General features: G+C 48.6%; 1 protein-coding gene across 2 annotated transcripts in view; it reads left to right on the top strand.

Moving 5' to 3' along the window:
* Positions 1–22,255, top strand: part of LOC129851521 (protein phosphatase 1 regulatory subunit 1A-like) — a 57,461-nt gene that overhangs the window by 6,859 nt on the left and 28,347 nt on the right. For both annotated transcript variants that reach the window (XM_055918144.1, XM_055918143.1), the window contains exon 2: positions 8,889–8,949. In XM_055918144.1, the coding sequence (XP_055774119.1) occupies positions 8,889–8,949 (61 nt within the window). The remainder of the gene's footprint in view (positions 1–8,888; positions 8,950–22,255) is intronic.

Below are 22,255 nucleotides of genomic sequence, written 5' to 3'. Positions count from 1 at the left end.
GATGGCCTAGGAACAGTGGGTTAACTGCCTTGTTCAGGGGGTAGAACAACAGATTTTTACCTTTTCAGCTCGGGGATTCAATCTTGCAACCTTTCAGTTACTAGTCCAACGCTCTAACCATTTGGCTACCTGCCGCCCCTTAAGAATTGCAGTCTGTTTTGGAATGGGAGGCCAGTAATAAACTGGTCCTGAACATCTCTTAAACTAAGAGCATTGTATTTGGTGCAAATAATTCCCTAAATTCTAGACCTCAGCTGAATCTGGTAATGAATGGTGTGGCTGTTGAACAAGTTGAGGAGACTAAATTACTTAGCGTTACCTTAGATTGTAAACTGTCATGGTCAAAACATATAGACTAAATGCTTGCAAAGATGAGGAGAGGTCTGGCCGTAACAAAGAGATGCTCTGCTTTTTTGACACCACACTCCAAAAAGCAAGTTCTGCAGGCTCTAGTTTGGTCTAATCGTGATTATTGTCCAGTCGTGTGGTCCAGTGCTGCAAGGAAAGACCTAGTTAAGCTGCAACTGGCCCAGAACAGAGTGGCATGTTTTGCTCTTAATTATAATCATGCCATTCTATGCATGCCAGTCTCTCTTGGCTAAGAATTGAGGAGAGACAGACTGCAATCACTTCTTTTTAAAAGAAACATTAATGTGTTGAAAATCCCAAAATCCCAATCACTATCCTGTTTGCATAGTCAATTTACACACAACTCTGACACACACACTTATCCCACCAGATATGCCACCAGGGGTCTTTTCACAGTCCCCAAATTCCAGAACAAATTCAAGAAAACGTACAGTATTAAATAGAGCCTTTAATCAATTCACAATCAACTTTTACTAGTTGATGTAGACACAAATAAAATACTTTTTTTCATTACAATGTTTCTGAAATACGTGCATATATTTGTTTCACTTCAGGACCAGACTTTTCCAGAGCAGATTGTGGATAAATACTTTTCAAATCTTTATATCTGTATAATACTAAAGACATGCATTTTTGGCAAATTCATTCAAATAAAATATTATGTAGAATAGAAATGTCACGATCGTGTGGGGGAGAGACGGACCAAAACGCAGCATGTGAAAAATAAGACATCTTCTTTTTATTTTGAAGAAGGAAAAAACGAAACCAAAACACTTACAAACTAACAAAACAACAAACGACCGTGAAACTACAAAACGAAAGTGCACACACAAGCTACTAACGTTTAGACATAGACAATTACCCACAAACAGCTAAAGCCTATGGCTACCTTAAATATGGCTCCCAATCAGAGACAACAGAAACCAGCTGTCTCCAATTGAGAACCCATTCAGGCAACCATAGACTTTCCTAGAAAACTCCACACAACCATAAACACAGCTAGATACATACACTCAACACAAACCCATACACTACCACCAACACCCCCTCTACCATATAATACCCCAAACACACACATACCCCATGTCACACCATGACCTAACTAAAATAATAAAGAAAACAAATAATACTAAGGCCAGGGCGTGACAAGAAAAAATGACAGAATATCAACAATTCCCTATTGGAAAGTCAGGAGAATATATCTAAGGATAACCACAGATCATTTGGTGAATGCAGACGCTTCTGAAGCTGAGAACAATTGTTTGGCGTGCGGATAGAGTCTGACTTTCAGGAAATGGCAGATGAAGACAAGTACACTGAATTAAAAGACTACCACGTGCCAAAAGCCTATTTAGAAGCAATCACCATCTCTTCAAAATAAGTTAAACTAAATGTAGTCCAGTATGTAACATTGTCTATGAAATGGGCTTTGAAATTCTGTGTAATTCAATGTAGTGAGGTTTGAAATGATTGATGTATGTCTATTTTAAATTTGTTAAAAATCATAAAACGCTTTATGATGATAGTATGATAATCTAAATAAACATTTTCATTGTTTTAGATATTTTTATGTGTACTTTTTAAAAATACTAATATTAATGGACCAAAATACCAAGAAATCTCAAAATTGATAAGAAGATGCAAAAAAAATGTCATTTGAGCCAGTGGTGCTGAAAAGTATTTCTGTATTTCATTGTGGTGTGTCTCAGTGTGGAGCAGCAGCGGAATTACAGTGGTTCAGTATCCGTTTCGGTCCTGAGGTTGGAGTCCTGGGGGATGGAGTCCTGGGGTTTGGAGTCCTGGGGGGGATGAAGTCCTGAAGGGTGGAGTCCTGGGGGATGGAGTCCTGGGGGGTGGAGTCCTGGGGGGTGGAGTCCTGGGGGGTGGAGTCCTGGGGGATGGAGTCCTGGGGGATGGAGTCCTGGGGGGTGGAGTCCTGGGGGGTGGAGTCCTGGGGGGTGGAGTCCTGGGGGGTGGAGTCCTGGGGGATGGAGTCCTGGGGGGTGGAGTCCTGGGGGGATGAAGTCCTGGGGTTTGGAGTCCTGGGGGGTGGAGTCCTGGGGGGTGGAGTCCTGGGGGGTGGAGTCCTGGGGGGTGGACTCCTGGGGGATTGAGTCCTGGGGTTTGGAGTCCTGGGGTTTGGATTCCTGGGGTTTGGAGTGCTGGTGGGTGGAGTCCTGGGGGGATGAAGTCCTGGGGTTTGGAGTCCTGGGGTTTGGAGTCCTGGTGGGTGGAGTCCTGTAGGTTGGAGTCCTGGGGTTTGGAGTCCTGGGGTTTGGAGTCCTGGGGTTTGGAGTCCTGGGGGGGATGAAGTCCTGGTGGGTGGAGTCCTGGGGGATGGAGTCCTGGGGGGTGGAGTCCTGGGGGGTGGAGTCCTGGGGGGTGGAGTCCTGGGGGATGGAGTCCTGGGGGATGGAGTCCTGGGGGGTGGAGTCCTGGGGGGTGGAGTCCTGGGGGGTGGAGTCCTGGGGGGTGGAGTCCTGGGGGATGGAGTCCTGGGGGGTGGAGTCCTGGGGGGATGAAGTCCTGGGGTTTGGAGTCCTGGGGGGTGGAGTCCTGGGGGGTGGAGTCCTGGGGGGTGGAGTCCTGGGGGGTGGACTCCTGGGGGATGGAGTCCTGGGGTTTGGAGTCCTGGGGTTTGGATTCCTGGGGTTTGGAGTGCTGGTGGGTGGAGTCCTGGGGGGATGAAGTCCTGGGGTTTGGAGTCCTGGGGTTTGGAGTCCTGGTGGGTGGAGTCCTGTAGGTTGGAGTCCTGGGGTTTGGAGTCCTGGGGGGTGGAGTCCTGGGGGGTGGAGTCCTGGGGGATGGAGTCCTGGGGGGTGGAGTCCTGGGGGGATGAAGTCCTGGGGTTTGGAGTCCTGGGGGGTGGAGTCCTGGGGGGTGGAGTCCTGGGGGGTGGACTCCTGGGGGATGTAGTCCTGGGGTTTGGAGTCCTGGGGTTTGGATTCCTGGGGTTTGGAGTGCTGGTGGGTGGAGTCCTGGGGGGATGAAGTCCTGGGGTTTGGAGTCCTGGGGTTTGGAGTCCTGGTGGGTGGAGTCCTGTAGGTTGGAGTCCTGGGGTTTGGAGTCCTGGGGTTTGGAGTCCTGGGGGGGATGAAGTCCTGGTGGGTGGAGTCCTGGGGGATGGAGTCCTGGGGGGTGGAGTCCTGGGGGGTGGAGTCCTGGGGGATGGAGTCCTGGGGGATGGAGTCCTGGGGGGTGGAGTCCTGGGGGGTGGAGTCCTGGGGGGTGGAGTCCTGGGGGATGGAGTCCTGGGGGGTGGAGTCCTGGGGGGATGAAGTCCTGGGTTTGGAGTCCTGGGGGGTGGAGTCCTGGGGGGTGGAGTCCTGGGGGGTGGAGTCCTGGGGGGTGGACTCCTGGGGATGGAGTCCTGGGGTTTGGAGTCCTGGGGTTTGGATTCCTGGGGTTTGGAGTGCTGGTGGGTGGAGTCCTGGGGGGATGAAGTCCTGGGGTTTGGAGTCCTGGGGTTTGGAGTCCTGGTGGGTGGAGTCCTGTAGGTTGGAGTCCTGGGGTTTGGAGTCCTGGGGTTTGGAGTCCTGGTGGGTGGAGTCCTGTAGGTTGGAGCCCTGGGGGTTGGAGTCCTGGGGGATGGAGCCCTGGGGGATGGAGTCCTGGGGGATGGAGTCCTGGCGGGATGAAGTCCTGGTGGGTGGAGTCCTGGTGGGTTGAGTCCTGGGGGATGGAGTACTCCTGGGGGTGGAGTCCTGGGAGGGTGGAGTCCTGGGGGATGGAGTCCTCCTGGGGGTGGAGTCCTGGGAGGGTGGAGTCCTGGGAGGGTGGAGTCCTGGGGGATGGAGTCCTTGGGGTTGGAGTCCTAGGGGTTGGAATCCTGGGGGTGGAGTCCTGGGGGATGGAGTCCTGGGGATGGAGTCCTAGGAGGGTGGAGTCCTGGGGGGTGGAGTCCTGGGGGCTGGAGTCCTGGGAGATGGAGTCCTGGTGGGTGGAGTCCTGGTGGGAGGAGTCCTGGAGGATGGAGTCCTGGGGATGGAGTCCTGGGTGTTGGCGTCCTGGGGATGGAGTCCTGGGAGGGTGGAGTAAAAAATGATGAATTGTGGCATTTCTAGGTAATGTAACTCTATTAAGGACTTTGGTAGGCTTGAGGAAACGTCATCCCCATTATTCTGTATTTTATAAGCTGATGTCTAGACACATCTTTGTCCCTAGCTGGGAGCATTACTGTTAATTTCTAGTGCTTCTGGGAGGCAGTTCTAGAAATATCAGGTCAGAGATACTGTGTTGGCTAAAACACCAACAAAAACAACAGCAGCAGTGTACAAAACAAATGGACAGGGAGGGGTCCATGTAAATAGTCCAGTGGCCATTTGATGAATTGTTCAGCAGTCTTATGGCTTGGGGGTAGAAGCTGTTAAGAAGCCTTTTGGTCCTAGACTTGGCGCACCGGTACTGCTTGCCGTGCGGTAGCAGAGAAAACAGTCTATGACTTGGGTGACTGGAGTATTTGACAATTCTCTGGGCTTTCCTCTGACACCGCCTAGTATATAGGTCATGATGGCAGAAAGCTTGGCTCCACTGATGTACTGGGCCATACGCACTACCCTCTGTAGCGCCTTAGGGTCAGATGCCAAGAAGTTGCCATACCAGGTGGTGATGCAGCCAGTCAGGATGCTCTCGATGGTGCAGCTGTAGAACCTTTTGAGGATCTGAGGACCCATGCCAAATCTTTTCAGTCTCCTGAGGGGGAAAATGTTTTGTCGTGCCCTCTTCACAACAGTCTTGGTGTGTTTGGACCATGATAGTTTGTTGGTGATGTGGACACAAAGGAACTTGAAACACTCGACCCGCTCCACTACAGCCCCGTCGATGTTAATGGCGGCCTGTTCGGCTCGCCGTTTACTATAGTCCACGATCAGCTCCTTTGTCTTGCTCACAATTTGGGAGAGGTTGTTGTCCTGGAACCACACTGCCAGTTCTCTGACCGCCTCCCTATAGGCTGCCTCATCGTTGTCGGTGATCAGGCCTACCACTGTTCGGTCGTCAGCAAACTTAATGATGGTGTTGGAGTCGTGTTTGGCAATGCAGGCGTGGGCGAACAGGGAGAACAGGAGGGGACTAAGTACACACCCCTGAGGGGCCCCGTGTTGAAGATCAGCGTGGCAGACGTGTTGCTGCATAACCTTACCACCTGGAGGCGGCCCGTCAGGAAGTCCAGGATTCAGTTGCAGAGGGAGGTGTTCAGTCCCAGAGTCCTTAGCTTTATGATGAGCTTCGTGGGCACTATGGTGTTGAACGCTGAGCTGTAGTCAATGAACAGCATTCTCACATAGGTGTTCCTTTTGTCCAGGTGAGAAAGGGCAGTGTGGAGTGCGATTGAGATTGCCTCATCTGTGGATCTGTTGGAGCGGTATGCAAATTGGAGTGGGTCTAGGGTGTCCGGTAGGATGCTGTTGATGTAAGCTATGACCAGCCTTTCAAATCACTTCATATGGGCCCTGGTCTGAAGTAGTGCACTACTACATTATGGGCCCTGGTCTAAAGTAGTGCACTAATACCCTATGGGCCCTGGTCTAAAGTAGTGCACTACTACCCTATGGGCCCTGGTCTAAAGTAGTGCCCTATATAGGGACTAGGGTGCAATTTGGGATGAGAACTCAGACTCACTGCTGGCCCTCAAAAGCCCATGAATAATTTGGATAATTCAAAGTTGAACAAGACCGCTGTTACAAGGACAGGTCTATGAATAGTTCTATGTGATGGCTGTAGAAAGCTGTTAGTACAGTCCCTGTTTCATACAATATAGAGCAATAGATGACACATCCCAAGGCATGCTGTAGATGGATGGTATTTTGTTATTGGTGAAATTCAGACCAGACTATACCAGACTGTATGAATCAGAGAGAGAAGCACTGACTGAACCGGTTCTATAGAAGTGAAGGGGTGTATTATATTATTTTCTATTGTTACTATGATCCATCAGAACAACTGGAGAACTGTATTTTTCCAAGCGCATTTGAATTCTTCACATAAGCAAACAGTAACAGAATCTACGACTCTCCGTGCCCTTCTCTCTCTGTAAGACAGGGCTCTTTCTGTTCTCCGTGTGGGAGTTAGGATGAATGTGAAGGAGAGGGAGTTGGCAGGGAAGTGTGATGGAAAGAGGCTCTGCATGGGGAAGTGACGTGTGTGTGTGTGTCTGCAAGGAGATAACATTGACTAGTGAACAGTGTGTCTGTCACGCTCTGACCTTAGATATCTATGATTTCTTTATATTTTGGTTAGGTCAGGGTGTGACGAGGGTGGGTACGCTAGTTTTTGTATTGTCTAGGGGTTTTGTAGGTCTACGGGATGTGTATGTTTATGGTGGCCTGATATGGTTCCCAATCAGAGGCAGCTGTTTATCGTTGTCTCTGATTGGGGGATCATATTTAGGTAGACATTTTCCCTTTTGTGTTCGTGAGATACCATTGACTAGTGAACAGGGTGTCATCAAGGAGATACCATTGACTAGTGAACAGGGTGTCATCAAGGAGATAACATTGACTAGTGAACAGGGTGTCATCAAGGAGATAACATTGACTAGTGAACAGGGTGTCATCAAGGAGATAACATTGACTAGTGAACAGGGTGTCATCAAGGAGATAACATTGACTAGTGAACAGTGTGTCATCAAGGAGATAACATTGACTAGTGAACAGTGTTTCATCAAGGAGATAACATTGACTAGTCAACAGTGTGTCATCAAGGAGATAACATTGACTAGTGAACAGGGTGTCATCAAGGAGATAACATTGACTAGTGAACAGTGTGTCATAAAGGAGAAAACATTGACTAGTGAACAGGGTGTCATCAAGGAGAAAACATTGACTAGTGAACAGGGTGTCATCAAGGAGAAAACATTGACTAGTCAGCCCCTATTAAAAGAACCTGTATCCAGTGCTATTCACTGGGAAGGCAGAGCGAGACTTAGAATTAGGGAAGCTTTCTTTCACTGGATAAGCTGCCTTTCACGGATCATGGAGGCTGTGTTTACACAGGAATGCCCAATATGTATGTTTCTAATTGTAGGCTTTATTTAGTTCTGAGAAAATTAGAAAAAGAAACAGGCATAAACTTTATATCTACACTGCTCAAAAAAATAAAGAGAACACTTAAACAACACAATGTAACTCCAAGTCAATCACACTTCTGTGAAATCAAACTGTCCACTTAGGAAGCAACACTGATTGACAATAAATTTCACATGCTATTGTGCAAATGGAATAGACAAAAGGTGGAAATTATAGGCAATTAGTAAGACCCCCAAAAAAGGAATGGTTCTGCAGGTGGTGACCACACACCACTTCTCAGTTCCTATGCTTCCTGGCTGATGTTTTGGTCACTTTTGAATGCTGGCGGTGCTTTCACTCTAGTGGTAGCATGAGACGGAGTCTACAACCCACACAAGTGGCTCAGGTAGTGCAGTTCATCCAGGATGGCACATCAATGCGAGCTGTGGCAAAAAGGTTTGTTGTGTCTGTCAGCGTAGTGTCCAGAGCATGGAGGAGCTACCATTAGGTACCGAGATGAGATCCTCAGACCCCTTGTGAGACCATATGCGGTCATTTTGCAGAGCTCTGGCAGTGCACCTCCTTGCACAAAGGCGGAGGTAGCGGTCCTGCTGCTGGGTTGTTGCCCTCCTACGGCCTCCTCCACATCTCCTGATGTACTGGCCTGTCTCCTGGTAGCGCCTCCATGCTCTGTACACTATGCTGACAGACACAACAAACCTTTTTGCCACAGCTCGCATTGATGTGCCATCCTGGATGAACTGCACTACCTGAGCCACTTGTGTGGGTTGTAGACTCCGTCTCATGCTACCACTAGAGTGAAAGCACCGCCAGCATTCAAAAGTGACCAAAACATCAGCCAGGAAGCATAGGAACTGAGAAGTGGTGTGTGGTCACCACCTGCAGAACCATTCCTTTTTTGGGGGTGTCTTACTAATTGCCTATAATTTCCACCTTTTGTCTATTCCATTTGCACAACAGCATGTGAAATTTATTGTCAATCAGTGTTGCTTCCTAAGTGGACACTTTGATTTCACAGAAGTGTGATTGACTTGGAGTTACATTGTGTTGTTTAAGTGTTCCCTTTATTTTTTTGAGCAGTGTATATTTATATCTGGCCTCTACAATAAGCATCATATTGCTGTTCGATATCACTCCAGAACACTGCAGTACACTCATCAATAACACTGTGTGGGCAACAGGCTGTGAACACAAAGTAGACTAGGCTGTTATGGCAGAATGCAGCTTCTAGAAACGACAATAGGATTGGACTTCACATGACACTCAGCCTTGGTCAGCAAGGCTGCCAGCTAGGCTACAGCTCATAACTGCTGCTGTGCCTGTGTGTCCAGTAGCAATACACATCCCTGCAATTCTGTTGTTGGAGTCTATTGGAAGCACACAAACACATCTACGTTCTAACTCTTAGAAAACACCCACAACCACTAAATGTTCCCATTGGGTTTTCCTGGTATCTTACTGAATAATAATGGAAGTTCTGTCTCTTCTCTCCAGATCAGAAGACGTCGGCCCACACCTGCTACTCTGGTAGCATCCAGTGACCAGTCTTCTCCAGGTAATTAAACCAGTCTTCTCCAGGTAATTAAACCAGTCTTCTCCAGGTAATTAAACCAGTCTTCTCCAGGTAATTAAACCAGTCTTCTCCAGGTAATTAAACTAGTCTTCTCCAGGGAATTAAACCAGTCTTCTCCAGGTAATTAAACCAGTCTTCTCCAGGTAATTAAACCAGTCTTCTCCAGGTAATTAAACCAGTCAACTCCAGGTAATTAAACCAGTCTTCTCCAGGTAATTAAACCAGTCTTCTCCAGGTAATTAAAGCAGTCTTCTCCAGGTAATTAAACCAGTCTTCTCCAGGTAATTAAACTAGTCTTCTCCAGGTAATTAAACCAGTCTTCTCCAGGTAATTAAACCAGTCTTCTCCAGGTAATTAAACCAGTCTTCTCCAGGTAATTAAACCAGTCTTCTCCAGGTCATTAAACCAGTCTTCTCCAGGTCATTAAACCAGTCTTCTCCAGGTCATTAAACCAGTCTTCTCCAGATAATTAAACCAGTCTTCTCTAGGTAATTAAACTAGTCTTCTCCAGGTGATTAAACTAGTCCTTCCAGCTACTGGTCTGCCTCTCTAAACTTTAGGTTTCCTGCCCAATTACACAACTATATTATTGATAATGTATTATAATACAGTTGCATTATACATTCCATGCCCTCCTACCTCACGCCCACTGAGTAACATGAGATTTTCAGGTTGCCATGGTTAGATCTACGTCATACATACATATGTACACCATGTCATTTCCAAATGAATTATAAACTGAAGCTTCCTGTTATTTCTAACTAGAGACACCATAATTGAACCCCTGCCATATCCAGCTGTAGTCTCACTATCATTTCTAGCTATAGGAACTATCTCTCTAGCCCCATTCTCCTGGGCCTCTGTCTGTCCCTCTCTAAGTATCTAAACTCTCCAGCCCCATTCTCCTGGGCCTCTGTCTCTCCCTCTCTAAGGATCTAAACTCTCCAGCCCCATTCTCCTGGGCCTCTGTCTGTCCCTCTCTAAGGATCTAAACTCTCCAGCCCCATTCTCCTGGGCCTCTGTCTGTCCTTCTCTAATTCTAGGATCTAAACTCTCCAGCCCCATTCTCCTGAACCTCTGTCTGTCCCTCTCTAAGGATCTAAACTCTCCAGCCCCATTCTCCTGGGCCTCTGTCTGTCCTTCTCTAATTCTAGGATCTAAACTCTCCAGCCCCATTCTCCTGGGCCTCTGTCTGTCCTTCTCTAATTCTAGGATCTAAACTCTCCAGCCCCATTCTCCTGGGCCTCTGTCTGTCCCTCTCTAATTCTAGGATCTAAACTCTCCAGCCCCATTCTCCTGGGCCTCTATCTGTCCTTCTCTAATTCTAGGATCTAAACTCACCAGCCCCATTCTCCTGGGCCTCTGTCTGTCCCTCTCTAATTCTAGGATCTAAACTCTCCAGCCCCATTCTCCTGAACCTCTGTCTGTCCCTCTCTAATTCTAGGATCTAAACTCTCCAGCCCCATTCTCCTGAACCTCTATCTGTCCCTCTCTAATTCTAGGATCTAAACTCTCCAGCCCCATTCTCCTGAACCTCTGTCTGTCCCTCTCTAAGGATCTAAACTCTCCAGCCCCATTCTCCTGGGCCTCTGTCTGTCCCTCTCTAAGGATCTAAACTCTCCAGCCCCATTCTCCTGGGCCTCTGTCTGTCCTTCTCTAATTCTAGGATCTAAACTCTCCAGCCCCATTCTCCTGGGCCTCTGTCTGTCCTTCTCTAATTCTAGGATTTAAACTCTCCAGCCCCATTCTCCTGGGCCTCTGTCTGTCCCTCTCTAATTCTAGGATCTAAACTCTCCAGCCCCATTCTCCTGGGCCTCTGTCTGTCCCTCTCTAATTCTAGGATCTAAACTCTCCAGCCCCATTCTCCTGAACCTCTGTCTGTCCCTCTCTAAGGATCTAAACTCTCCAGCCCCATTCTCCTGGGCCTCTGTCTGTCCCTCTCTAAGGATCTAAACTCTCCAGCCCCATTCTCCTGGGCCTCTGTCTGTCCTTCTCTAATTCTAGGATCTAAACTCTCCAGCCCCATTCTCCTGGGCCTCTGTCTGTCCCTCTCTAATTCTAGGATCTAAACTCTCCAGCCCCATTCTCCTGGGCCTCTATCTGTCCTTCTCTAATTCTAGGATCTAAACTCACCAGCCCCATTCTCCTGGGCCTCTGTCTGTCCCTCTCTAATTCTAGGATCTAAACTCTCCAGCCCCATTCTCCTGAACCTCTGTCTGTCCCTCTCTAAGGATCTAAACTCTCCAGCCCCATTCTCCTGGGCCTCTGTCTGTCCCTCTCTAAGGATCTAAACTCTCCAGCCCCATTCTCCTGGGCCTCTGTCTGTCCTTCTCTAATTCTAGGATCTAAACTCTCCAGCCCCATTCTCCTGAGCCTCTGTCTGTCCTTCTCTAATTCTAGGATCTAAACTCTCCAGCCCCATTCTCCTGGGCCTCTGTCTGTCCCTCTCTAATTCTAGGATCTAAACTCTCCAGCCCCATTCTCCTGGGCCTCTATCTGTCCTTCTCTAATTCTAGGATCTAAACTCACCAGCCCCATTCTCCTGGGCCTCTGTCTGTCCCTCTCTAAGGATCTAAACTCTCCAGCCCCATTCTCCTGGGCCTCTGTCTGTCCTTCTCTAATTCTAGGATCTAAACTCTCCAGCCCCATTCTCCTGGGCCTCTGTCTGTCCTTCTCTAATTCTAGGATCTAAACTCTCCAGCCCCATTCTCCTGGGCCTCTGTCTGTCCCTCTCTAATTCTAGGATCTAAACTCTCCAGCCCCATTCTCCTGGGCCTCTATCTGTCCTTCTCTAATTCTAGGATCTAAACTCACCAGCCCCATTCTCCTGGGCCTCTGTCTGTCCTTCTCTAATTCTAGGATCTAAACTCTCCAGCCCCATTCTCCTGGGCCTCTGTCTGTCCCTCTCTAATTCTAGGATCTATACTCTCCAGCCCCATTCTCCTGGGCTTCTGTCTGTCCCTCTCTAATTCTAGGATCTAAACTCTCCAGCCCCATTCTCCTGGGCCTCTCTCTGTCCTTCTCTAATTCTAGGATCCAAACTCACCAGCCCCATTCTCCTGGGCCTCTGTCTGTCCCTCTCTAATTCTAGGATCTAAACTCTCCAGTCCCATTCTCCTGAACCTCTGGCTGTCCCTCTCTAAGGATCTAAACTCTCCAGCCCCATTCTCCTGGGCCTCTGTCTGTCCCTCTCTAAGGATCTAAACTCTCCAGCCCCATTCTCCTGGGCCTCTGTCTGTCCTTCTCTAATTCTAGGATCTAAACTCTCCAGCCCCCTTCTCCTGGGCCTCTGTCTGTCCCTCTCTAATTCTAGGATCTATACTCTCCAGCCCCATTCTCCTGGGCTTCTGTCTGTCCCTCTCTAATTTTAGGATCTAAACTCTCCAGCCCCATTCTCCTGGGCCTCTATCTGTCCTTCTCTAATTCTAGGATCTAAACTCTCCAGCCCCAATCTCCTGGGCTTCTGTCTGTCCTTCTCTAATTCTAGAATCTAAACTCTCCAGCCCCATTCTCCTGGGCCTCTCTCTGTCCTTCTCTAATTCTAGGATCTAAACTCTCCAGCCCCATTCTCCTGGGCCTCTGTCTGTCCCTCTCTAATTCTAGGATCTAAACTCTCCAGCCCCATTCTCCTGGGCCTCTGTCTGTCCCTCTCTAATTCTAGGATCTAAACTCTCCAGCCCCATTCTCCTGGGCCTCTGTCTGTCCTTCTCTAATTCTAGGATCTAAACTCTCCAACCCCATTCTCCTGGGCCTCTGTCTGTCCCTCTCTAAGGATCTAAACTCTCCAGCCCCATTCTCCTGGGCCTCTGTCTGTCCTTCTCTAATTCTAGGATCTAAACTCTCCAGCCCCATTCTCCTGGGCCTCTGTCTGTCCCTCTCTAATTCTAGGATCTATACTCTCCAGCCCCATTCTCCTGGTCTTCTGTCTGTCCCTCTCTAATTTTAGGATCTAAACTCTCCAGCCCCATTCTCCTGGGCCTCTATCTGTCCTTCTCTAATTCTAGGATCTAAACTCTCCAGCCCCATTCTCCTGGGCTTCTGTCTGTCCTTCTCTAATTCTAGGATCTAAACTCTCCAGCCCCATTCTCCTGGGCCTCTCTCTGTCCTTCTCTAATTCTAGGATCTAAACTCTCCAGCCCCATTCTCCTGGGCCTCTGTCTGTCCCTCTCTAATTCTAGGATCTAAACTCTCCAGCCCCATTCTCCTGGGCCTCTGTCTGTCCTTCTCTAATTCTAGGATCTAAACTCTCCAACCCCATTCTCCTGGGCCTCTGTCTGTCCTTCTCTAATTCTAGGATCTAAACTCTCCAGCCCCATTCTCCTGGGCCTCTGTCTGTCCTTCTCTAATTCTAGGATCTAAACTCTCCAGCCCCATTCTCCTGGGCCTCTATCTGTCCTTCTCTAATTCTAGGATCTAAACTCTCCAGCCCCATTCTCCTGGGCTTCTGTCTGTCCTTCTCTAATTCTAGGATCTAAACTCTCCAGCCCCATTCTCCTGGGCCTCTCTCTGTCCTTCTCTAATTCTAGGATCTAAACTCTCCAGCCCCATTCTCCTGGGGGTCTGTCTGTCCCTCTCTAATTCTAGGATCTAAACTCTCCAGCCCCATTCTCCTGGGCCTCTGTCTGTCCCTCTCTAATTCTAGGATCTAAACTCTCCAGCCCCATTCTCCTGGGCCTCTGTCTGTCCTTCTCTAATTCTAGGATCTAAACTCTCCAACCCCATTCTCCTGGGCCTCTGTCTGTCCCTCTCTAAGGATCTAAACTCTCCAGCCCCATTCTCCTGGGCCTCTGTCTGTCCTTCTCTAATTCTAGGATCTAAACTCTCCAGCCCCATTCTCCTGGGCCTCTGTCTGTCCTTCTCTAATTCTAGGATCTAAACTCTCCAGCCCCATTCTCCTGGGCCTCTGTCTGTCCCTCTCTAATTCTAGGATCTATACTCTCCAGCCCCATTCTCCTGGTCTTCTGTCTGTCCCTCTCTAATTTTAGGATCTAAACTCTCCAGCCCCATTCTCATGGGCTTCTGTCTGTCCTTCTCTAATTCTAGGATCTAAACTCTCCAGCCCCATTCTCCTGGGCCTCTGTCTGTCCTTCTCTAATTCTAGGATCTAAACTCTCCAGCCCCATTCTCCTGGGCCTCTGTCTGTCCCTCTCTAATTCTAGGATCTAAACTCTCCAGCCCCATTCTCCTGGGCCTCTATCTGTCCTTCTCTAATTCTAGGATCTAAACTCACCAGCCCCATTCTCCTGGGCCTCTGTCTGTCCTTCTCTAATTCTAGGATCTAAACTCTCCAGCCCCATTCTCCTGGGCCTCTGTCTGTCCCTCTCTAATTCTAGGATCTATACTCTCCAGCCCCATTCTCCTGGGCTTCTGTCTGTCCCTCTCTAATTCTAGGATCTAAACTCTCCAGCCCCATTCTCCTGGGCCTCTCTCTGTCCTTCTCTAATTCTAGGATCTAAACTCACCAGCCCCATTCTCCTGGGCCTCTGTCTGTCCCTCTCTAATTCTAGGATCTAAACTCTCCAGCCCCATTCTCCTGAACCTCTGTCTGTCCCTCTCTAAGGATCTAAACTCTCCAGCCCCATTCTCCTGGGCCTCTGTCTGTCCCTCTCTAAGGATCTAAACTCTCCAGCCCCATTCTCCTGGGCCTCTGTCTGTCCTTCTCTAATTCTAGGATCTAAACTCTCCAGCCCCCTTCTCCTGGGCCTCTGTCTGTCCCTCTCTAATTCTAGGATCTATACTCTCCAGCCCCATTCTCCTGGGCTTCTGTCTGTCCCTCTCTAATTTTAGGATCTAAACTCTCCAGCCCCATTCTCCTGGGCCTCTATCTGTCCTTCTCTAATTCTAGGATCTAAACTCTCCAGCCCCATTCTCCTGGGCTTCTGTCTGTCCTTCTCTAATTCTAGGATCTAAACTCTCCAGCCCCATTCTCCTGGGCCTCTCTCTGTCCTTCTCTAATTCTAGGATCTAAACTCTCCAGCCCCATTCTCCTGGGCCTCTGTCTGTCCCTCTCTAATTCTAGGATCTAAACTCTCCAGCCCCATTCTCCTGGGCCTCTGTCTGTCCCTCTCTAATTCTAGGATCTAAACTCTCCAGCCCCATTCTCCTGGGCCTCTGTCTGTCCTTCTCTAATTCTAGGATCTAAACTCTCCAACCCCATTCTCCTGGGCCTCTGTCTGTCCCTCTCTAAGGATCTAAACTCTCCAGCCCCATTCTCCTGGGCCTCTGTCTGTCCTTCTCTAATTCTAGGATCTAAACTCTCCAGCCCCATTCTCCTGGGCCTCTGTCTGTCCCTCTCTAATTCTAGGATCTATACTCTCCAGCCCCATTCTCCTGGTCTTCTGTCTGTCCCTCTCTAATTTTAGGATCTAAACTCTCCAGCCCCATTCTCCTGGGCCTCTATCTGTCCTTCTCTAATTCTAGGATCTAAACTCTCCAGCCCCATTCTCCTGGGCTTCTGTCTGTCCTTCTCTAATTCTAGGATCTAAACTCTCCAGCCCCATTCTCCTGGGCCTCTCTCTGTCCTTCTCTAATTCTAGGATCTAAACTCTCCAGCCCCATTCTCCTGGGCCTCTGTCTGTCCCTCTCTAATTCTAGGATCTAAACTCTCCAGCCCCATTCTCCTGGGCCTCTGTCTGTCCTTCTCTAATTCTAGGATCTAAACTCTCCAACCCCATTCTCCTGGGCCTCTGTCTGTCCTTCTCTAATTCTAGGATCTAAACTCTCCAGCCCCATTCTCCTGGGCCTCTGTCTGTCCTTCTCTAATTCTAGGATCTAAACTCTCCAGCCCCATTCTCCTGGGCCTCTGTCTGTCCTTCTCTAATTCTAGGATCTAAACTCTCCAACCCCATTCTCCTGGGCCTCTGTCTGTCCCTCTCTAAGGATCTAAACTCTCCAGCCCCATTCTCCTGGGCCTCTGTCTGTCCTTCTCTAATTCTAGGATCTAAACTCTCCAGCCCCATTCTCCTGGGCCTCTGTCTGTCCCTCTCTAATTCTAGGATCTATACTCTCCAGCCCCATTCTCCTGGTCTTCTGTCTGTCCCTCTCTAATTTTAGGATCTAAACTCTCCAGCCCCATTCTCATGGGCTTCTGTCTGTCCTTCTCTAATTCTAGGATCTAAACTCTCCAGCCCCATTCTCCTGGGCCTCTCTCTGTCCTTCTCTAATTCTAGGATCTAAACTCTCCAGCCCCATTCTCCTGGGCCTCTGTCTGTCCCTCTCTAATTCTAGGATCTAAACTCTCCAGCCCCATTCTCCTGGGCCTCTGTCTGTCCTTCTCTAATTCTAGGATCTAAACTCTCCAACCCCATTCTCCTGGGCCTCTTTCTGTCCTTCTCTAATTCTAGGATCTAAACTCTCCAGCCCCATTCTCCTGGGCCTCTGTCTGGGCTTCTCTAATTCTAGGATCTAAACTCTCCAGCCCCATTCTCCTGGGCCTCTGTCTGTCCTTCTCTAATTCTAGGATCTAAACTCTCCAGCCCCATTCTCCTGGGCCTCTGTCTGTCCCTCTCTAATTCTAGGATCTAAACTCTCCAGCCCCATTCTCCTGGGCCTCTGTCTGTCCCTCTCTAATTCTAGGATCTAAACTCTCCAGCCCCATTCTCCTGGGCCTCTGTCTGTCCTTCTCTAATTCTAGGATCTAAACTCTCCAACCCCATTCTCCTGGGCCTCTGTCTGTCCCTCTCTAAGGATCTAAACTCTCCAGCCCCATTCTCCTGGGCCTCTGTCTGTCCTTCTCTAATTCTAGGATCTAAACTCTCCAGCCCCATTCTCCTGGGCCTCTGTCTGTCCCTCTCTAATTCTAGGATCTATACTCTCCAGCCCCATTCTCCTGGTCTTCTGTCTGTCCCTCTCTAATTTTAGGATCTAAACTCTCCAGCCCCATTCTCCTGGGCCTCTATCTGTCCTTCTCTAATTCTAGGATCTAAACTCTCCAGCCCCATTCTCCTGGGCTTCTGTCTGTCCTTCTCTAATTCTAGGATCTAAACTCTCCAGCCCCATTCTCCTGGGCCTCTCTCTGTCCTTCTCTAATTCTAGGATCTAAACTCTCCAGCCCCATTCTCCTGGGCCTCTGTCTGTCCCTCTCTAATTCTAGGATCTAAACTCTCCAGCCCCATTCTCCTGGGCCTCTGTCTGTCCTTCTCTAATTCTAGGATCTAAACTCTCCAACCCCATTCTCCTGGGCCTCTGTCTGTCCTTCTCTAATTCTAGGATCTAAACTCTCCAGCCCCATTCTCCTGGGCCTCTGTCTGTCCTTCTCTAATTCTAGGATCTAAACTCTCCAGCCCCATTCTCCTGGGCCTCTGTCTGTCCTTCTCTAATTCTAGGATCTAAACTCTCCAACCCCATTCTCCTGGGCCTCTGTCTGTCCCTCTCTAAGGATCTAAACTCTCCAGCCCCATTCTCCTGGGCCTCTGTCTGTCCTTCTCTAATTCTAGGATCTAAACTCTCCAGCCCCATTCTCCTGGGCCTCTGTCTGTCCCTCTCTAATTCTAGGATCTATACTCTCCAGCCCCATTCTCCTGGTCTTCTGTCTGTCCCTCTCTAATTTTAGGATCTAAACTCTCCAGCCCCATTCTCATGGGCTTCTGTCTGTCCTTCTCTAATTCTAGGATCTAAACTCTCCAGCCCCATTCTCCTGGGCCTCTCTCTGTCCTTCTCTAATTCTAGGATCTAAACTCTCCAGCCCCATTCTCCTGGGCCTCTGTCTGTCCCTCTCTAATTCTAGGATCTAAACTCTCCAGCCCCATTCTCCTGGGCCTCTGTCTGTCCTTCTCTAATTCTAGGATCTAAACTCTCCAACCCCATTCTCCTGGGCCTCTTTCTGTCCTTCTCTAATTCTAGGATCTAAACTCTCCAGCCCCATTCTCCTGGGCCTCTGTCTGGGCTTCTCTAATTCTAGGATCTAAACTCTCCAGCCCCATTCTCCTGGGCCTCTGTCTGTCCTTCTCTAATTCTAGGATCTAAACTCACCAGCCCCATTCTCCCCAGCTTTCCTGGGGATGTGTAATGACAGGGGACTCCATATTTTGTATGACAGTGTTTTTGCACTGCTCCTCCTCTTCCCACTTTGTCGCTCTCCTCTCCTCTCTGCTCTCAAATCAAATCAAACTTTATTTGCAACATGCGCCTAATACAACAAGTGTAGACTTTACCGTGGAATGCTTACTTTCCATATATGCTTACTTACCCTTAACCAACAGTGCAGTTCAAGAAGAAGGCTTGTAGGCTAAAATAAAAAGTAATAAGAAAAAGTAACACAGGTGTGGAGGTTATATACAGGGTGTTACGGTACTGAGTCAGTGTGGAGGTTATATACAGGGTGTTATGGTACTGAGTCAGTGTGGAGGTTATATACAGGGTGTTACGGTACAGAGTCAGTGTGGAGGTTATATACAGGGTGTTACGGTACAGAGTCAATGTGGAGGTTATATACAGGGGGTACCGGTACCGAGTCAGTGTGGAGGCTATATACAGGGTGTTACGGTACAGAGTCAATGTGGAGGTTATATACAGGGGGTACCGGTACCGAGTCAGTGTGGAGGTTATATACAGGGTGTTACGGTACAGAGTCAGTGTGAAGGCTATATACAGTGAGTACCGGTATCGAGTCAATGTGGAGGTTATATACAGGGTGTTACGGTACAGAGTCAGTGTGGATGTTATATACAGGGTGTTACGGTACAGAGTCAGTGTGGAGGTTATATACAGGGGGCACCGGTACCGAGTCAGTGTGGAGGTTATATACAAGGGGCACCGGTACCGAGTCAGTGTGGAGGTTATATACAGGGGGTACCGGTACAGAGTCAGTGTGGAGGTTATATACAGGGGGTACCGGTACAGAGTCAGTGTGGAGGTTATATACAGGGGGCACCGGTACCGAGTCAGTGTGGAGGTTATATACAGAGGGTACCGGTACAGAGTCATTGTGGAGGTTATATACAGGGGGCACCGGTACCGAGTCAGTGTGGAGGTTATATACAGGGGGTACCGGTACCGAGTCAGTGTGGAGGTTATATACAGGGGGCACCGGTACCGAGTCAGTGTGGAGGTTATATACAGGGTGTTACGGTACCGAGTCAGTGTGGAGGTTATATACAGGGGGCACCAGTACCGAGTCAGTGTGGAGGTTATATACAGGGGGCACCATTACAGAGTCAGTGTGGAGGGGTACAGGCTAGTTGAGGTAGTCTGTACATGTAGGTGGGGGCAAAGTGACTATGCATAGGTAACAAACAAACAGCGAGTAGCAGCAGTGTACAAGGGGGTGGGGGTCAACAGATGGCAATTTTTATGAATTGTTAAGCAGTCTAATGGCTTGGGTGTAGAAGCTGTTGAGGAGCCTTTTGGTCCTAGACTTGGCACTCCGGTACAACTAGCAGATAAAACAGTGTATAACTTGGGTGACTGGAGTCTTTGACAATTTTCTGGGCTTTCCTCTGACACCACCTGGTATATAGGTTCTGTATGGCAGGAAGCTTGGCCCCAGTGATGTACTGGGCCGTTCGCACCACCCTCTATAGCGCCTTACAATCAGATGTTGAGCAGTTGCCATACCAGGCGGTACCTTTTGAGGATCTGGGGACCCATGCCAAATCTTTTCAGTCTCCTGAGGAGGAAAATGTGTTGTCGTGCTCTCTTCACAACTGTCTTGGTGTGTTTGGACCATGATAGTTCATTGGTGATGTGGACACCAAGGATCTTGAAACTCTCGACCCGCTCCACTACAGCCCTGTCAATGTTAATGGGGGCCTGTTCGGCCCAGCTTTTCCTGTATTCCACGATCAGCTCCTTTGTCTTGCTCACATTGAGGGAGAGGTTGTTGTCCTGGCACCACACTGCCAGTTCTCTGACCTCTCTATAGGCCGTCTCATCGTTGTCGGTGATCAGGCCTACCACTGTTCTGTCGTCAGCAAACTTAATGATGGTGTTGGAGTCGTGTTTGGCCACGCAGTTGTGGTTGAACAGGAAGTACAAGAGGGGATTAAGTACACATCCCTAAGTGTTCTAGTTTTAAGGATTAGCGTGGCAGATATGTTGTTGCCTACCCTCACCATCTGGGGGCGGCCCGTCAGGAAGTCCAGGATCCAGTTGCAGAGGAAGGTGTTTAGTCCCAGGGTCCTTAGCTTAGTGATGAGCTTTGTGGGCACTATTGTGTTGAACGCTGAGCTGTAGTCAATGAACAGCATTCTCACATAGGTGTTCCTTTTGTCCAGGTGAGAAAGGGCAGTGTGGAGTGCGATTGAGATTGCCTCATCTGTGGACCTGTTGGGGCGGTATACGAATTGGAGTGGGTCTAGGGTGTCTGGGAGGATGCTGTTGATGTGAGCCATGACCAGCCTATCAAAGCACTTCATGGCTATGGACGTGAGTGCCACGGGGCGGTAATCTTTTAGACAGGTTACCTTCTCTTCCTTGGGAACAGGGACTATAGTGGTCTGTTTGAAACAAGTAGGCATTACAGACTCGGTCAGAGAGAGGTTGAAAATGTCAGTGAAGACACTTGACAGTTGGTCAGCGTATGCGTCCTGGTAATCCGTCTGGCCCAGCGGCTTTGTGAATGTTGACCTGTTTAAAGGTTTCATTCACATCGGATACGGAGAGCGTTATCACACAGTCACCCAGAACAGCTGGTGTTCTCGTGCATGCTTCAGTGTTGCTTGCCTTGAAGAAAGCATAAAAGGCATTTAGCTCGTCTGGTAGGCTCGCGTCACTGGGCAGCTCGCATCTGGGTTTACCTTTTGTAGTCCGTAATAGTTTTCAAGCCCTGCCACATCCGACGAGCATCAGAGCCGGTGTGGTAGGATTCGATCTTAATCCTGTATTGATGCTTTGCTTGTTTGATGGTTTGTCTGAGGGCATAGCGGGATTTCTTATAAATGTCCGGATTAGTCTCCCGCTCCTTGAAAGTGGCAGCTCTAGCCTTTAACTCGATGCGGATGTTGCCTGTAATCCATGGCTTCTGGTTGGGATATGTACGTACAGTCACTGTGGGGTTGACGTCGTCGATGCACTTATTGATGAAGCCGATGACTGAGGTGATGTATTCCTCAATGCCATTGGATGAATCCCAGAACATGTTCCAGTCTGTGCTAGAAAAACAGTCCAGTAGTGTAGCATCCGCATCATCTGACCACTTCCATATTGAGCGAGTGACTGGTAATTCCTGCTTTAGTTTTTGCTTGTAAGCAGGAATCAGGAGGATAGAATTATGGTCAGATTTGTCAAATGGAGGGCGATGGAGAGCTTTGTAAGCATCTCTGTGTGGAGTAAAGGTGGTCTAGGATTTTTTCCCCCCTGGTTGCACATATGACATGGTGGGAAAAATTTGGTAAACTGATTTATGTTTACCTGGATTAAAGTCCCCGGCCACTAGGAGTGCTGAATCTGGCTGAGCATTGTCTTCTTTGCTTATGGCCTTATAGAGTTGGTTGAAAGCGGTCTTAGTGCCAGCATCGCTTTGTGGGGGTAAATAGACGGCTACGAATAATACAGATGAGAACTGTCTTGGTAGATAGTGCGGTCGACAGCTTATCATAAGTTACTTTACCTCAGGAGAGAAATACCTTGAGACTTCTTTGATATTAGACATCGCACACCAGCTGTTATTGACAAAAAGACACACACACACCCATCCTCATACCAGAGGTAGCGTCTCTGTTCTGCCGGTGCATAGAAAATCCCGCCAGCTCTATATTGTCCGTTTCTTCGTTCAGCCACGTCTCGGTGAAACACAAGATGTTGCAGTTTTTAATGTCCAGTTGGTAGGATAATCTTAATATTAGGTCATCAATTTTATTTTCTAACGATTGCACGTTAGCAAGAAGAATGGAAGTCATTGGGAGTTTATTCCCTCGCCTCTGGATTCTCAGATGGATCCTCGATCTGCGTCCCCTTTTCCGGCGTCTTTTCTTCACACAAAAGGCGCGCATCTGGGCCTGCTCCAGGGAAAGCAGGATATCCTTCTCGTTGGACTCGTTAAAGGAAAAAGTTTATTCTAGTCCGCGGTGAGAAATAGCTTTTCTGATGTCCAGAAGTTATTTTCGGTCATAAGAGATGATAGCAGCTACATTATGTAACAATAACTAAAAAAAATAAGTTACACAAAAGGTAAAAAAATTATAAAATGCACAATTGGTTTCAAAAATTTAAAATGTCAGCCATGGTCTTCGGCGCCATCTTTTTCTCTCTCTTTTTTCTCTCTCTCGCTGTCTCTGTCTCTGTCTCTCTCTCAATTCTATGTCTCTCTCTCTCTCTATGTCTCTCTATGTCTCTCTGTCTCCCTGTCTCT

The sequence above is a fragment of the Salvelinus fontinalis genome, chromosome 3 (genome assembly GCF_029448725.1).
Source record: "Salvelinus fontinalis isolate EN_2023a chromosome 3, ASM2944872v1, whole genome shotgun sequence".
Taxonomy (NCBI): Eukaryota; Metazoa; Chordata; class Actinopteri; order Salmoniformes; family Salmonidae; genus Salvelinus; species Salvelinus fontinalis.
This window is presented reverse-complemented; position numbering and strand designations above follow the sequence as displayed.